Source organism: Chinchilla lanigera, unplaced genomic scaffold (genome assembly GCF_000276665.1).
Source record: "Chinchilla lanigera isolate Chin_1 unplaced genomic scaffold, ChiLan1.0 scaffold00084, whole genome shotgun sequence".
Taxonomy (NCBI): Eukaryota; Metazoa; Chordata; class Mammalia; order Rodentia; family Chinchillidae; genus Chinchilla; species Chinchilla lanigera.
The window spans coordinates 613,835-631,088 of NW_004955485.1; the positions used below are offsets into that span (position 1 = coordinate 613,835).

General features: G+C 43.4%; 1 protein-coding gene across 4 annotated transcripts in view; it reads right to left on the minus strand.

The window, feature by feature from the left end:
* Rbm20 (RNA binding motif protein 20) overlaps nt 1-17,254 on the minus strand; it is a 179,511-nt gene that overhangs the window by 23,741 nt on the left and 138,516 nt on the right. For all 4 annotated transcript variants that reach the window (XM_005403752.2, XM_013504116.1, XM_005403751.2 and 1 more), the window contains exons 6-7: nt 8,692-8,832; nt 6,215-6,346 (exon numbers count right to left, since the gene is read on the minus strand). In XM_005403752.2, coding sequence (XP_005403809.1) covers nt 6,215-6,346; nt 8,692-8,832 — 273 coding nt within the window. The remainder of the gene's footprint in view (nt 1-6,214; nt 6,347-8,691; nt 8,833-17,254) is intronic.

Consider the following 17,254-nt stretch of genomic DNA (forward strand, 5'->3'; position numbering starts at 1 on the left):
GCAGAGGGGCAGAGTAGGTGAGCCAGATGGAACATCCTCTAGTGAGCATGCAGGCCCTCAGCTCAAAGAGATGCGTGCTCGGTGCCTTGGAGGCTATACGAACCTCCTTTTGTCTGAAACATCCCTGCCCTTGCTTCCCAGTCACAAAACCTCCTGGGGCCACTTTCACGGCAGTGTTCTCTGGAGTTACTCCTGCTCAGACCGCAGGTCTCCGCGAGGCGGGCCCAGAGCGTTGGTCTTCACATAGGCAGGAGCAGCACAGCCTCAGTTTGAGCAGGTGCCCCACGGTACCTGTTCCAAGATGAACGGCAGGAGAAAGGGAGGGGTGTGGCTGCAGAAAATTAATCTGCAGAGTCTGCAAGTACTGCACTGTGAGGCTGGTGATCACAGGCATCGTGACCCTTCCGAGAGTCAAAGGTCATTTCACTGTTTTAAGTGATGATTGCAAATTATTCGGCCCTTTCTTGACCAACCACCCCGCCACTCCCATCCCAGAGGGGACAGAAGGAGCCAAAATTTTCTTCTGGGCTGGCTGCATCCTGTGGTTGAAAGTGTAAAGGCAGCACATGAAACAATGCTGTCACTGCCCAAGAAAAATGAAAATGAAGAGAATAGAGCAGGTCCGTACCGAAATTTGTTCTTATTGTAAAAAATTTGAGACAAACAAAAGTAGAGAGAATATTATATTGAATCCCATAAATCCTTTGTCCATCTGCAATAATTCTGCCCAGTCTGGTTGTATTTTTACCCCCACTCTTTGCCCCTGCTCCTTAGGCTGTTCTGAAGCAAACACCAGATGTCCTATCTCTGCACACATTCTATGACACTGACGCAGCTCGCCAACCACAGGGGCCATCCCCTGTGCCCGCAGTCAACACATGTATGTGGCTGCTGCTATGACCAGACAGGATGCTGAGGCCCCTTATGTCTTAGGACAGTGCTGCCTATGTGGGCTGTGGGCTGTTGCTTGTGGGGACTCACTTTCTCCACCGAAACAGGTGGGATAATGAGGTGCATCTGGCCTTGACCAAGAGCCTCAGGGCATGGCAAGCTGTACTCACGAAAGCTGGGGGATGCCTGGCCAACACACAAGGTGCTACGTGGGTGCCTCATGCCCTATGACAGCTCCACAGCTGCTGTTCACACCTCCAAAGTCTTGGGAAGAAGCCGAAGCCTTCCAGACAAGCCTGGAGCTCCTCAGAGCCAGTCCCGCTGGGGCTCCCGACGTTTCTGACATTCCTGGCTCTCCAGCCTCGCCATCTCCTCTCACCTGACTCCTTCTTCCCAGAAGCCGCATCTCTGTGCGGCTGACTCTCCCCATCCTCCAAGCCCCTCCTGGCAGCCTCTCCCTCCTTTACTTCTAAGCCGTGCTGCATTTTGGCGCTGAACTTCTAATAGCCACTTAGACGCTCGTGTAAATCTTGTATATTTTTACACAAGAATAGCTTGTTCCCCAATAGTAAGCTGTCCCCAAGTCAGGACCGTATCTCATATGCAACACAGCTGTTGTACTGTGCTGTACACAGACAAGTCCCCAAGTCATCAATTTTCCTAATCTTCCAATAGAGAGTATCATGGGCGACCCACAAGATTGATTTCCAGGGCCAGAGGGCCTCTCTGTGGCCAGATGGCCGGCAGATTCAGTAGCTCTGAAACCAGGCCCTCTGTCCCCAGCACTGCTGGGAAGCTCAGTCCAATAAATGAGTCCCTGGGTATAAAGGCCTGAAAGTTCCTCTGACCGTTTTCTGATGCAGTAAGTAGGAGACAGTGGTTTAAATTCCACATCAAGGACCTCAAGGATATTATGACCCTAAACTTATTGAAGAACTTTACAGAACACCAAAGACTCCAATCTTCCATTTTCCTTGTCCAGGAAGGTAAACGCTCATTTTTTATTGCTCCTTCAGAGGTTCTCTTCCTCAGTATTTCTGCATATTCATCAGACACAGACACCTATTGTGTGAAAAGTTCTGCCACAGAGTCCCTGAGAAATAGAACCCTGCACATGGGGAGATAAGGTACAGGTGTGAGAAAACAGCAATCAAGAAAAGATGAAAGAATAACTTAAAGTCTAACCTTTCTCTCCCTGCACTTTGCCTGCTAAGCAAAAGGACAAAGTTAGAAAGCAATGACCAGCCAGAATTTCCCTCCACCCTGCCTATTCCGGGGGGATATGATACCGTGGCCCATTTGGCCCCGTAACGCAAATGCATGTGGTGGGTATTTTACTACCTACTTCCCAGCAGCCTCCTCCCTCCCATGGTTAGCAGCTACTCCTCCCCCTTCTCACCCTAGAGTTCTGCACCCCTGCTTCTGAGGATGGAGCAAGTGACACAGGCTCAGCCAATCACAGCGTAGCCTTCCCATGTCACCACAGAAATTGGTTCCAAGATGGGTGTATGTGCTAAGCCAGTCCAATCAGAATGGCTCTCAGGACTTTTTGCTGCAGCTACTAGGAAAGATCCCTGGCTCCTTCTTGTTGAAAGTAATGGGGGCATGAGAAGCCAGAGCTGCACAAGGCACTGAAGCTACCATGCCATCTAGAGGAGAGAGCTGGGGGCTGTTAAGGGCCACCCCAGGGAGCAAAACAAAGCCCAGACAGCAGAAGGCAGGCAGGAAAGAAACCAAGTCCTGATGATCTCATTTGGACCCTGAATCCAGTCATAGCTGCCGCCAGAACTATTCCTGGACTTTTCATTTACTTGAGCCGATGAATTCTTTGTTCTACCTAAGTCAACAGTCTTGAGACAAGTTTCTGTTACTTGCAGAGAGCGGTCTAGCTGATTTATGTCAACATAGGGGCCATAAAGCATCCTTTATTATCTAGTAGAAATATGCTTTAAAGTACTTTCACATAGGTTATCCCATGTGACCTTCACAATGACTGTAAGGCAGTGTAACACTGGGGGCAGAAAACTCCTGCTACAAATCAGAAAACAATGTGTCCTACACCCTGCTGCTTAAAGCATGCTCAAGGGCTACGGACATCAGCATCACATGGGAACTTGTTAGAAATGTAAAATCACAGCCCTGTCTCAGTCTTGCTAAATGGAAATGCATTTTAACAAGGACTCTATGTAATTTGCATTTTCTGTTAGAATACTCTCTGTGCAGCTTCCTGGCTCCGAGACTGTAAGCAAATCACCCAATTGCTCTCCTTTTCATGTGGAGAATGGAGACTTTAACAGCACAATACAATAATGTAGATATAATGCAAAACCAAAGGAGTCCTAAGCTTTAATCATAACTCTTCTAGTAGAAATGGCCTTGAACAAGTTACTCTACTTCTATTAGCCTCACAGTTTCTTTATCCATAAAATTAAGATAATAATACCTGTCTGACAGGACTGATGTCAGAACTAAGGTAGATAATATATGTAAAGTGCTTAGTACACAGTTTGCCCCACAGTAGCAGGACTCAGTTAAAAGTGCCTATTATTGTTGCACTCTTATAATTATGGTTATTATCCACCCTGCACTCCTCACAGGGTAGGGTGATTGTGAGTCCCAAAAGATAAATGAAAAAAAAATTGCCTGAAACAAAAGCCCTTAACTGATCTGGATACAGAGGTTCACAGAGGTTAAGCAACTGGTCTGAGCGCAACAAAGCAGGAAGGGGTGGAGCCTAGGTTGGCACCACCAGCTTCAGATTCAGCACAGGTCAGGTGGCTGTTGATGGTTCTTTGTTTACAAGTCTTTCCTCCCACCAGACAGAACTCCTCCCAAGCTCGCTCCATCTAAGGCCACAGCACCCACCCACAGTGGGCACTCCGTGAACCTCTGCTGAATGCGAACCTTGGCCATCTGACTTCTTTTTTTTGTTTTGTTTTGTTTTGTTTTGTTTTGTTTTTGGTTTTTTCTCCGGTACCGGGAACCGAACTCACGACCTTGCGCTTGCCAGGCAGGCGCTGTGCCGCTGAGCTAAATCCCCAGCCCCCATCTGACTTCTTTAACCCGTAGTGTTTGCACCACCCAAACGATCTCCTTCAGCAGGGTATTATCTTGCCTTGTACTTTGACAAACTGATTACTGCTGTTAATCCTAATTAGAAACTTATGACAACACCTCATGTGGAGACTAAATCCACTGGAAACTGAGTAAAGATATTCAATTCCAGCCCTCAGGGGAGAGTCTGGGAGAAGAGCAACTGGCTGGGTACAGAACAGGGCAGGACTTTTTACTTGTCTGACACTTTCATTAGAAAAAAAATTCTGGGTTCTGCCTAAAGCAGAAAAGAACTTCAGAGGCGATAATGCAAGCAAAGCAGAATCAGACTTGGGCAACTAGCTGACGTATTCCTGAGCAATCTACATATGTAGACTTGTCAGAATTCGAGTTCTAGCCACTGAGCCTCCGTCTTCTGACTTCAACCTTGGAGATTAAAGGCAGGTTAAGGGCTGTGAGTCTTGAACAAAATGGACTATGTACACATGGAAAGGGTTTAAATGAACCAAGAAAATTCTTTTCAAACAGGACCGTATAAAGCACAAAGTAAGTGGGTGAATTTGCACACAAATGTGGCATTAATTACAATAAATCCAAATGAACTAGTGTTCCGGTTAAGAGAATTCCTGTAAATCAATGAGACAATAAAACTCAAAAGAAAAGCATAGGCAGATGACGTGAAAGAACCTTCCTTCCAAAAAGATCCAGATGGAATGGCCAATAAGCATGGGAAATTGGTCAATCACAATTAGTCACCAAGAAAGTAAAATAATAAAACCAAGATACACCATTACAGTCTCCCCAACCGGGCAAAAATTTAAAAATTGGGCAAGACAAAGATTGTAAGAATGCAAAGCATTGAAAACCCTCATACATTACTAAAATGAATTTAAATCTGAGGAAACTGATCTCAGAAGGAGATTGTGATTGCTACCCTCTAGGAGAGTTGAGGGTAAGCACGCCTTACAAACCAGCAGTTCTGACCTCTCCACTAACGAGACGCTCATGTGCATGTGTGCTAAGTCAGCATGTTGGAGCAGGGTATTAGCGCTGTTCCTAATAGCCTAAAACTGGAAACGACCCAAGTGTTCATCAACAGGAGGCTGGATAAACACACTGTACCCATACAACATTCTAATAATTAAAAGAGATACACCCAACACCATGGATGACATAATGTTGAATAAAAGAAGCAAGACTGGAAAGAAAGTGGACAGTGTGACTCCATTAATTAAAGTGCAGTAACAGACAAAACTAAACTATGCTACTAGGGAGGCATGAGTGGGTTGTAGAACTATAAGGAAAAGCATAGAAATGGATATCCTCAGAGGAGAGAGGGAAGGTATGAACATGAGGAAGGACTCCTATGGGCTTTTGGTTACTGTCCATATTCTATTTCCTGACTTTGGTGGTGGCTTTTATGGGATGTATAACCTCTCGCTCAATATTACTTTTTAAATTGTACAATATATTATTGGTCATGCTTCTATATTTATTATATTTCTCAATGAAACAGAAAAGGAAGGAAGAAAGGAAGAAAGAAAGAAAGAAAGAAAGAAAGAAAGAAAGAAGAAAGAAAAGAAAGAAAGAAAGAAAGAAGAAAGAAAGAAAGAAAAGAGAAAGAAAGAAAGAAAAAAGAAAGAAAGAAAGAAAGAAAGAAAGAAAGAAAGAAAGAAAGAAAGAAAGAAAGAAAGAAAGAAGAAAAGACCAAATGCAGAATAAGCCAAAATAAAAACAAAGTCTGGTCTGAAACGATCTGAATTCATCCCTGAGTTCTGATAGTCTCCAAGTCAGTCACATGCTGCTTAAAAGTTCTGTAGGGTTTATGACATCCATCCAGAGAAAGAAGGAAAGGACAAAAGATAAAGGACAGTGACAGAGGAAGAAAAAGTTACCAAAGGCTTGTACCGGCACAGAACAGCTTGTAGGCGGGGTTTATGCCCGCAACCCCCACCACCACCAAAAAGCAACCACCTTCCTGTACGTCCTTCCTCCCTCAGACCTCTGCAGACATCTTTCCCTGTGAGATCCCCCTTGGCTCCCAGGTAGACTCAAGCATCCCTTTGCATTCTGCACTTACCTTAACAAACACCTTTCGTGCCACAGTGTAATGATTTGCCTTTCCAAGCAATAGCCTCAAAGGCAGAGAGTAATTTCTGAATCTTTTCCCAGCCTCTCCTTCCTGGCAGTACTTAGTTCAGCACTTGACAAGTAGGGAAAAGTCAGCTGATGCTTGATGAATGACTGAACGAGTGAGAGAATGTTTTACCTTCAGCTGCAATTCCTTGTATCGCTTGGACATCCGAATAAGCAACTTCTCACCATTGATCACAGCAGCCTTTTCTTGATAGTACTGGACCATGGCCTGGGCAGCTTCTGTGTAAGCCATCTCTAAAAAGGCCTTGGAAAGACAGAAACGATGTACGTTGGACTTGATTTTGTGGTCTTAAACAAAATTCTGTTCAAGGTATGATTTCATGCCAATGAAGTTCAAGAATTGGAAAATGAATTGATGCTGATGGAAATTAGCTGAGCTTTCTTCCAGGCTGGAGGTGGGGAAGTCATTGGAAAAGGACACGAGGAAACCTTCTGATGTTCTGGAAGTGTCCTATATCTTCACCTTGGTGTTAATTATATGGGTTTATATATGTGAAAAAAGTAATGGAGCTGTAGACTTAAGATGACTATACTTTATGCACTTAAGAGTATCTGCTTTATACCTCAATAAAAAAATCAGTACAAGAAAGAGCCCTCTTTGATCTCATCTGTTCAAAGGGGCCTTTTTATTAACTTCACCCAAAGAGCTCATTATAAGATGGCGCCTCTCTGATCTCCATGGTTACCAAAAGTATTCTTAATTACGAATGTTCGTCCTGGGCTGCGTGTGTCATGCCATGGAAGCCCCTCTGGTGTGGAAGGGGCGTTATCTCACAGTTCCCAGTGGGGGCTGCCCCACATGTAGCCTTGGCCTGCTATTTGGTAGTGGTGACAGCAGGAGACAGAAGCATAAGCCATACTTATGCAAACTCTACTCTCCCTTGCCTTACAAAGAAAGTAATGTATTCCCAAACAGAGAGGCTCAGGAGCCCCTAGGCTTGAAGGAAAGCTGGGCCATTGTGAGTCAAAGGAAAGGCCGTGACAATGCTTCCACAGAACTTTTCCTCTTGTAACTGCACTGATTTAAAAAAAAAAAAAAAGAACTTACAGAGAAAAGGGCCTTTTTATTTAGTCTATGTCTACAGTTTGCTTTGTGGATCTGTCAGTTTACCCGAGTAGCAGCCGTGGTACGTTCGTCACAGCTGCTGTTCCTCAGATTTGTTGGCTTTGTGCTATGCTGATGTGCATGGATTCTGGTCCCGCTATGTGGAGAAGGAAAAGTGATCTGTGACATGGGAGCCCTTACTGTGAGCCCCAGTTCCCCTGTTTTCCCGAACTGAATGGGCAAATGGAGCTGACTCGTCCTCTTTCACTGCGATTTACTGGTCAATTTCAGATGCACGGCTTTTTTCCACCACCTGTGGCAGAAGTGTGTGCGACTAAAGATTCTTCAGGGTTTTATTTCAAATTCTGCCATGAGCTTTGTAAGTGCTTGTGTGTGTGTGTGTGTGTGTGTGTGTGTGTGCGCGTGTGTGTGGTACTTGGGTTTGAACCAGAGCCTTCACATTGAGGTACATCTCCAGCCCCTTTAAAAATACTTTTTCAATTTTGAGACAGGTCTTGCTAAGTTGCCAAGTTGCCCAGACTGAACTCCAACTCAAGAGCCTCCTGCCTCCACCTCCCAGAGTGCTGGGATGGCAGGTGTGTGCCTCCGTGCCTGGTCACCTCTTCTTGAGATGAACCTCTTCTTAAGATGAACATTTAGCATCTGTAGCTCTCACTTCTCGAATGTGGCTGACACTAATCTAAGCAGTCTCGCTGCATTAATGTTGCAAGCTGAATTTAGTACAACTAGCCGAAACAGAATTCCCGAGAGGCAGGAGCACAGAGACCAGTAAGTAGTCTGTCCTTGGACTGAGGGACTAATGGCGTCCCGCGGCTTTGCGTCTCCTAGTTTTAGCTAGGAGAAGAACATCTCCGCCTGTTGTCTGGATCCATCAAACAAAAATATTTATTAAAATAAAAAACCCAAAATAGTCTGACTTCTGGTCATTTTCTGTAGATATTTCCCCTTAGACTTTAGAAATGACGACAAACCTATTTGGGGCTCAGCCAATTCCCACAGGTTAGGAATTCTTAGTTTCTTAGACTGACTAGGCCCCCATCCATTCCCTCTTGATCTCCCCCTCTGAGACCCAAGGCCTCCTGCATGGACACCAAAGACCTACTAAAATCTCAGTTTCCAGCCAGTTCTCGGCTGGCTCCAAATCAGGCCATCAGCTGCAGCTAGCTTAGAAGACAAGACTACGGCACTAGCTCAGGGGCGCAGCCACACAGCAGTGACTCGAGCCCACAGATTCTATTGTGGGGCCAATTAGCTTGTCTGCATCAATAAGCACCTCTTCCCAAAGCACTTCCCCTCTCCTCCAGGCAGTTCACAGAGGCTGGTACTGTCACAAGAGGGGCAGAGGCAAACAGGGGAAACACAACAGCCTCAACAGGAACCTGTGTGCAGGGCCAAAGGAACCAGCTGGGCACCATCTCTTTACGTTAAGAACTGCTTCTAAAAAAAATGTACATATATAAGATTTCTCTTTCACTAAGGTGTGGTTTCTCCTGCACCCAGCAAGTGAAGGTGCCCCGGCCTACCTGATTAGTGGACTTCATGAGGATATAATTCGTGACCTTCCCAAAGGGCAGCCCCAGGTTAATGACGTCATTCTCAGTGCAGCTTCCTTCGGGGAGGTTGCAGATGTGCACCACGCGGCCCGCGCCTTTCCGCTGTGCAAACTGGTGGGATCAAAAGCATCCAAGTCTGTAATAGACACTTCCGGCTTCACCTCTACCCCAGGCTTCCCAACAGCTTCCTTCCCCCCAATCACGACTGCAAGGTGGTCATGCACAAAATCAGTGCGGAAAAGGCATCCCTCACAGACCCACATAAGATGTCAGGTGTGCACCATCTCTTTACAGAAAAGATTCATGTTTCAAATGAGCAACAGCACCCAGGGCTGGAGAGCATGTGAGCAAATGGGCACATCCGTGTGTGTGTGTGTGTGTGTGTGTGTGTGTGTGTGTGCACGCGGCTTGTCTATAGCCTTTTGAGAATATGTTTTCTCAGTATTAAATAAAATTTTAAGTCTATATTGCCGATGATCTTACCATCATAGGCAACTGAAAATTTGTCTTACAGAAATAAAAACACCAATACATAGACTTATGAACAAGGATATTTACTGTAGCACTTTGTGGGATGGTAAAAAAAAAAAACTGTGGAAACAGCCTATATATCACACAACAGGGAACATTCAATAAATGAAGGTTTGAGCATATAATGGAAAAAGACTACATTCCATTAAAAAGAGAAGGCAAATATACTGATATGGAATGATTTTTAAGATAGGTTGTTGGATTTTAAAAAACAGGCTGCCAAGGAGAATGCATACTATGATACCATTTTTGTAAAACAAAACTATACGAGATGCAAGAAAGCAAGTACTGTGTTTCCCTGGCAATAAGACCTACCTGGAAAACAAGTTCTAGCTCAATTTGTTTTTTGTTTGAGACAACGTCTTGCTATGTAATTCAGGCTGGCCTTGAACTCACTATGTAACTCAGGCTGTCCACAAACTTGCACTGATCCTCCTGCCTCAGTCTCTGGAGTGCTGGGATTACAAGCATGCACCACTACGCCTGTATTATTTTAGAGACTTTTCTAAAATTATGCTAGAACTTGTTTTCCAGGTAGTGCTTATTATTGTAAGTTTGAAACTTTTTTGCAATGAAGAACATTTAAAGGCTACAGCCCTGACAGAGCAAGGTGTGGAACGTGCTTATCCACCTGTCAACTCTGGCAATCTTCAGAGGAGCAGAGCAGGAAGGGAGTGATAGGAGACATGTTGACCTCATTTTGTATTTTCTTTTTAGCATTTGATGCACGACTTTAAAAAATTCCAGTAAAGGAAAAAAAAAAAGCACAGGGAGGTTTGTGAGAACTAATAAACATGCACAGACATTCAAAGCCACAACTTGTGGTTTAGGCAGTGGTTTTTCAAAACCTTATTTAGCCTTGGAATCTTTTCTTCAAACAAAGACCTGCTCACCAGCCCAATATACTCAACAAATAAATGAGACACTATTTGGGTCAAACTCTGGACCCCGCCACCACCTCCATCCCAAAGTCACCTTACAAAACAGCTTGGAAGCCAAGACCTGAGCCCAGTCAAAGCTCTAGGAGGGAGGAAGTGTGTGTTAGGTCTGGTCAAACCTTAATTAGCCTGGCCTCTCTTGGAGGTTCAAGAATTAGTAAGCATAAGCCGACCCACAGTGAAAGAGAAGGAGGCAATTTTCCAAACCTGAAGTACATTCTAATAGCACAGCCTACATGTGTAGAGCCACCATTATATATGATAAAGTGAACTTCAGTGTCTAATTACACTTGATGTGGGTCTGACTCTGCTAGAGTAATAGAAGGGGAAAGTCTGAGGTCTCGTCCCTAACAAGAGCTGGTACTTAGGTAATTCTACCATGAAAAGCTCTCATTTGTCTCACTTGGACTGAGGACAATTACAGTCAATAAGAATTCCTTTATGCTGGGGCTGGGGATCTAGCTCAGCGGCACAAGTGCCTGCCTGGGAAGTACAAGGTCCTGAGTTCAATTCCCAGCACCAAAAAAAAGAAGAATTCCTCTATGGGTTGGCCCTGAATTGGAGACATCTTTGAGAGCTCCACTGACAGTGTCCAGATGTAAAGCACATTCCCAAAGAGAAACAAAGATTCCCATGTGGCTCATGCAGCAGCCAGAGAATCCCTTCACCACCACAAAACCTACACGGAGTCTTCCCACCAGCTGAGAGACTCTGATGCTGAGGCTGGGCTGCAAAGATTAAGCCCTTTTTCGGGGACAATGGGAGACACAGAGCCAGCTGGGCTTTCAGGCAGGGCACAGTGGCTGTTCTCTGAACTTATCAACAGGAGGGCTAAGGCTGGGCACATTGCCTGGTCTATGAGCAGGCACGTTTCTGCCCCATGTGATGCTGTGGTTGGTCAGGGTAACATGTGCCTGGGCAACAGAGCAGACGCAGAGGGCAGTGTTGCCTGGTGACCAGGCACAAGGGCCAGTGCCTCTCTCATTGTCTCCTCCAGCCCGAAAGGATGACTCAAGAGATCTTTATCTGAGCATAGCAGAATAAACAGGAACATGCCTTCTGCGAATAAGCACCTTCACAGTCTCCAGCCACTACTACACAGCCAGACATATGCTGGCTGCAGACATTGGTACCAAAGGCACTAAAAGGAATGCATCTCAATCAAGGTTTTCACACAAGTTTTAAAGATAAAAAGTATAATTGAAAAACCTGGTGAATGTTTAATCTTTTTAAAAGCTTAGTACAGCAAAAGACACTGTCTTGCTTTTCTCTCATTGCCGAGACAAAATACCTGATGCACAAAATTAAGGAAGGAAAGGTTTATTTAGCTCACACTTTGTGGAGGTTTCAGTCCATACTCAGCTGGCTCCAAGGCAGAGAGGCACATGGTAGAGGGCAACAGTTCATGGCGGTAGAAACCAGCAAAAGCAACCAGAGCATAAAGGGGACAGCGGCAGTGGGTAAGCCTCTTTCTCTCCCTTACACTGCATACAAACTACCCGCCCCAGGGTGGGTGTAGCACTCACACCCATAATCCAAGCATTGGACAATGAATCAATCATAAATTCTAGAAGCCCACCCCATGATTGCATGAGGCTTTGGGGGGACATCTAGACACACCCTAACAGACACATTGCCATTAATCCCTCTCAAAATTCTTTCCCTCACTTTAAACACACTTATCCCATCATTCTTGCCACTTTCTGAAGCAGTTCTGGAAGTCCTCTTTCACGACTGTCTTTAGTTGCAGTATTGTGGTTGCCTTGATGTTGTAAACTGATTCAAAATGTTTACCTTTCATGGTCCTTTTGACTTTGGGGAAGAGCTAGAAATATCATGGTACCAGACCCAGTGAAGGTAGGTGAGGACACACGAGTGTTTTTATGAGCCTGCCTTTCTCTTGGATAGCATTCAGCAGCAGCATTCCTTATACTTTTTTATCATACGTCATAGAAACACAAAAAAGGACTTCCAGAACTGCTTCAGAAAGTGCCAAGAACGATGGGATAGGTGTGTTTAAAGTGAGTGAAATATTTTGAGGGGGATTAATGGAAATCTGTATTTTACTGTAATAAATTTTTAAATTTAAACACTCACTGTATATTTTGATCACATTTGATACATTCCCTGAACACCACCCCATCAAGATTCTAGTAAGAAACAAAAATTCACTTTTATTGATTCCCCTGCTACTTATTAAGATAATCATGATTTTAAAAAATTTTTTCCAGTTAATTAGATAAATATGGACCTTCTCAACTGGTGAACTGCAAATGGGTCTTAGGTGTGTCAAGATATTGATTCCCTTGGGTTAAAGGCCAAGTATCTCCAAGGGACCATGAGTAGCAGGCTTCAGTTCATTATTTTTTAAATGAGGCATGAAATGAAAATCTTGAGAACCACAAATCTCGAGAATCACTGTATTAACAGTTTGTTTTGTGTTGCGTCTGGCTGCAGGGCACCTGGGAAACCCTATCCAGTTAGTGAGGTTTTTTTTTAATATGTTAAACCCTTCCGCCAACATTTTATTTAGGAAAATTTGATCTAAATTTCTTTGTATCATTGTTGTTAAATTCAGTTTAGGTTCAAAACCACGTTTGATTTATAAAAGGTGTAGAATAGTAGGTTATTATCAGTCAAGTCTTAAACAATATAAACACTGCTACTATTTGCCCTATGCCATAAGGAGAACTAAATGAGGACAAGGGGAGGGAAGGAGAGAGGGAGAGACGGGCAGAGGGCCCTGGGTGCTACATCTAAAGTTACATTGGTTCCCTGGGGGCACTGACAGCTCTGAGTGATTTGAGAAAGCAGCATATGCTGTATAGTAATTCCCAGCATGAGTTCTCTAAGAAGCACTAAAGAGTCTTTGAAGTTAATAATACAATCAGCTCCCTTACTTGTAGGAAGTTCCAAGACCCTCAGCAGATACCTGAAGCCATGGATAGAACCAAACCCTACATATTCTAATTTTTTTCCTACTCATACATACCTATGGTGAAGTTTAATTTATAAATTTGGTACAGTAAGAGATTAACAATTACTAATCATAATACAGACCAATTATAACAACACTCTATAACAAAAGTCATTTTAAACCTATGAATTGTTTATTTCTGGAATTTCCCATTTAACATTTTAAGACCTTGGTTAACCTTGGGTAATTGAAACTGCAGAAAGCTAAACTAAAGATAAGGGGGGACTACAAGGAGTGGGGGAGGCAAACTATTTTTGACTTTCAAAAAGCTAAGATGATATCATACTTGATTTTCTTCACTCTTTAGGTATGGTAATCCGGTGTCAAATTAAACTAAACTTGGCCTGAGTATGCCCCCATCCCTTGCATCCTTATGGAACATACTATAACCTAAGCGAAAGCCTAACTTAGAAGTAAGCTTTTGTAATAAATAGCTGAGTCTCAGCCAATCACAGCAGCTGAACTTCAATCACTGGCAGCCAACCGATCAGACCAGGTTCACAAAAGGCAAATGTCAAGCTATGAACAATCCCACTGGCTCTGAGCTGCCCTCCCAGGTGATGAATGCTCCCTGCCTTCGAAATGGAGTTCAGCTCTCAGAACCTGTCCTGCTTCAGGGGTCTGCACAACTCAGGACTCATTCTTTGCTCAGTTAAACCCTGTTCAATTTAACTCATCTAAAAGTTTTCTTTTTAACACTACTTAGGTATTAGGCTGATCAGAAAACCTGATTGGTGTGTATATTTTTGATTAGTAAAATTAGGTATCTAGTTAATTACTCATTAATATAAGTACTTTGGCAGATGAAATCTCTTCCAAACATGAAATGCATATAATGGATGCCTGGAACAAATAACAAGAGCGAGGGGCTCATTGGTGTAGTGAAAAGAATGGAAAACGGAGGACCTGGGTTCAAATCCCAGTCTAGCCACTAATTTAATTGCATAGATTTTTCCATTTGCTTTCCCTTTCTTTTGTTTTCCTTTTTCGATCTGTCCATCCATCCATCCATCCATCCATCCATCTATCCATTCCTCCCTTCTTTCCTTGTTCTGTTTTTTCTTTGTTTTTTTGAGACAGTTTCTAACTATGAAGCCTAGTCTGGGCTTGAACTTGTGGGACTCCTCCTTCCCCAGCTCCTGAGTGCTGGGATTAGAGGTGTGGCCACCACAGCTGGCTCAACTAGTTCCCCTTGCTGGGTCCTCATTTCCCTACGTCTGGAATAAGGGAAATGCCTGTGTGTCTAAAGCCCTTTCTAGATGTATGCTTATGTGGCTCTAAGTTCTAAATTCCAGTCCTCGTAGAAGCTCTGCCAAGCTAAACCAAAGAAACAAGATAATGATAACTTTCCCAAGCCATGCTCAGCGTAAACAGGAAACCCTTGTCTTCCCCACCCCTGTCCAGCGAGCATACCATTTGCCTCCATATCTATGTGGTCAGCTACCTAGCTGTGCGTCTGTTCATACGCATGCTCACTTTTCAGACAGACAGGTCTGTGTTGGTGGTGATCTCATCTTTACAGAGCTGAAGATAAGCTCCAAGCTGTGAGGACTGTTTACCAGCTCCGCTGCCCTCTGATGACTGCTGCCATGGAGCCAGAAAAGAGCAGAGATGATAAATGCACAAGGACGGACTACAGAGACACGTGGCCAGGGCTTCTCTTAGGACAGACTCATACCAGGTTTGTGCTTTGTAGACTCCAGGCACCAAGGTCAGGATGGCGGGCAAATCAGACAGATTGAAGTCTGCGTCTCTGATTCCCTGTAACTACCTGTGGGCAAGTACTGAATTTTTCCAAGTCTGGGTCTGTGAAACTGGGAGAATAAAAATTGATTCCACTGGCCTGTTGAGAAATTGAAATGCACAACGTAAGTGCCCTGGTGCACCGCCTGGCATCTAACAGGCCTTTCTAAATAAATGTTCGCCTCCTTCCCTACAATAATTAAAGGATGTGCCATGATGATCCTGGATTGGGGATTAAAATTGCTGGGCTTATGTAAGAGAAAGTCTTTGTTCTTAGGGAATTCATGTTGAAATAGAGCTGAAAAGGTACAATACCTTCAGACTACCCTAAACTGATGATTCAGGACCGGAAAAAAAAAAGCACTTGGCTGACTAGATCAGTAGAGAGCAGTCACAGTGAAAGATTGATAAAGTAAATGGTACAAAATAGAAAGTAGTACAAATCTGGGCAAAAGTTATATGGGAATTCCTTATTACTTTTTGGGGTAACTTTTACGTAAGTTTGAAATACACTCTGGTAAATACTCTCCCGGTGTAGAAGAGTAGATGGACTTAAAGAGAATGGTAAGATCTCATCACCTTGAATGGTGTTCAGCCCAATAGGCTCAGTTCATCTTCACCCGCCCTCTCTGCCTGCTGGGCTCTCAGGAGGCACCAACAGGACAGGCGCACTTGAAACTTTCTACTCCAAGGTCAGATCTCAAAAAGGGCTAAGGTGTCAGGGTTGTAGCCAAAGCCATAATTATCAGCCTGAAGGGGCCATCATCCTTTCCTAACTGAGGAGGCTGAATCCTGTCTGCAGGCCAGCACTCACCTTGAATGCCCCCACATGGGAACAGAGGCCCCAGGCTGTATGTTTCACGTATTAGGGCTCCTGGTTTCAAACCAGGTGTTGCTTCTCCCAATTCACATGGCTGGGTCCCAGACCTCTCAACTTACCCACACATCTTTTATAGCTGTGTGGAAACATTAAAGGAGCAAACAGACTTATATGTGAAGATTCTGAGGCCTTTCAGTGCCCTTTGCTGCAAGTATGAACAGGCTTTGCACTTGAGTTCAAAGAAGAAACCCAGTTCAAATGACTCAGAGTCACAATAAGGATGTGGTTCAGGGTAGTAGGCCTGCAGGGAAAGAGACATCTCTCAACTTGCTTCCTACAGCTACAGAGCATAGATCTGATCTCCATTAAACGATTTCTGTGCTGCAGCCTGACCTCTTTGAACTTGTGGGACTCCATCAGTCTGTGGGGCTCTGGCTGTGGGCTAAACGCTTCTATGGACAAACACATGGCAGATGTTTACTCCTTATCATGATGATTCTGAACATAATATGCAGGTAGCAAATGGGTGTGGAGTCCATAGCTACGGATCTTGATTTAACTTGGAGGGTAGACATAGATGTTTCTATCTTCATTTTCAAATATTTTGGAGAGCTTTGGTCTAAAGTAATTCCACTTTTACTGGTGTCAGACTTGCTTGTGGATCTTGGGTGGCTTGTTCCTATAAAGTTTTGTCCTAAAATATTAAAGCTTGAGGTCCTCTGGTCCACACCTATCACGGTATATAAGGACACTGAAGCCTGGGAGAAGAGAAGGAACCACTTCATCCCATAGTAAATTAAATGGCTGCAGATCTGCAATTAAAACTCAGGTCTCAGTGAAAAATGGATCAATCCGACTTCATTAGTTATGGTAAACACATAATAAATGATGTTACAAAATAAAATAGAGCTTTACGTTCTGATGTGGGGAAGCGTCTAGAGATCAATTAAAACATGTACTGAAAAGTCATGCTAAGTAAAAAATAACAAGTTCATAATACATGGCATCTGAATTTTATAAAAATGTACTTTTACTCATTAAGCATTTACACATACACTAGCTGGAGATACAGCAAAAGATGTTTACCGTAGTTTTTTTTATAGGATAGGTTTTTCTACTTTTATATATCTTTTTTTATTTTAAAGAGAAAAAACAAAAAATATGGAATTTTAAAACAAGATAACAAGAAATTTCTTTGTTATTATTTTGCATATTGTTTGCATAATATTTTGCATATTATTTTGCATATTGGTTATTATTTTGCATATTGTTATTTTCAAAGTACTTGCTCAGATTACAAGATATCGGCATGCAAAATTGATCAAACAATATAAGCACAAACCATTCCTTTCAATGAACTAGTAGGACTTAGTAGTATAATTATCTTAGCTATCTCGTATGTATACCTATATTTTTTCTTTTCCCTTCCTTCTTTTCTCCTTTCCCCATCCCAGTTGTTCTATTTTTATATCTCTTTTAATGTTAGACTTTTTTTACATCATGTTTGTATTACTTTTACAAGAA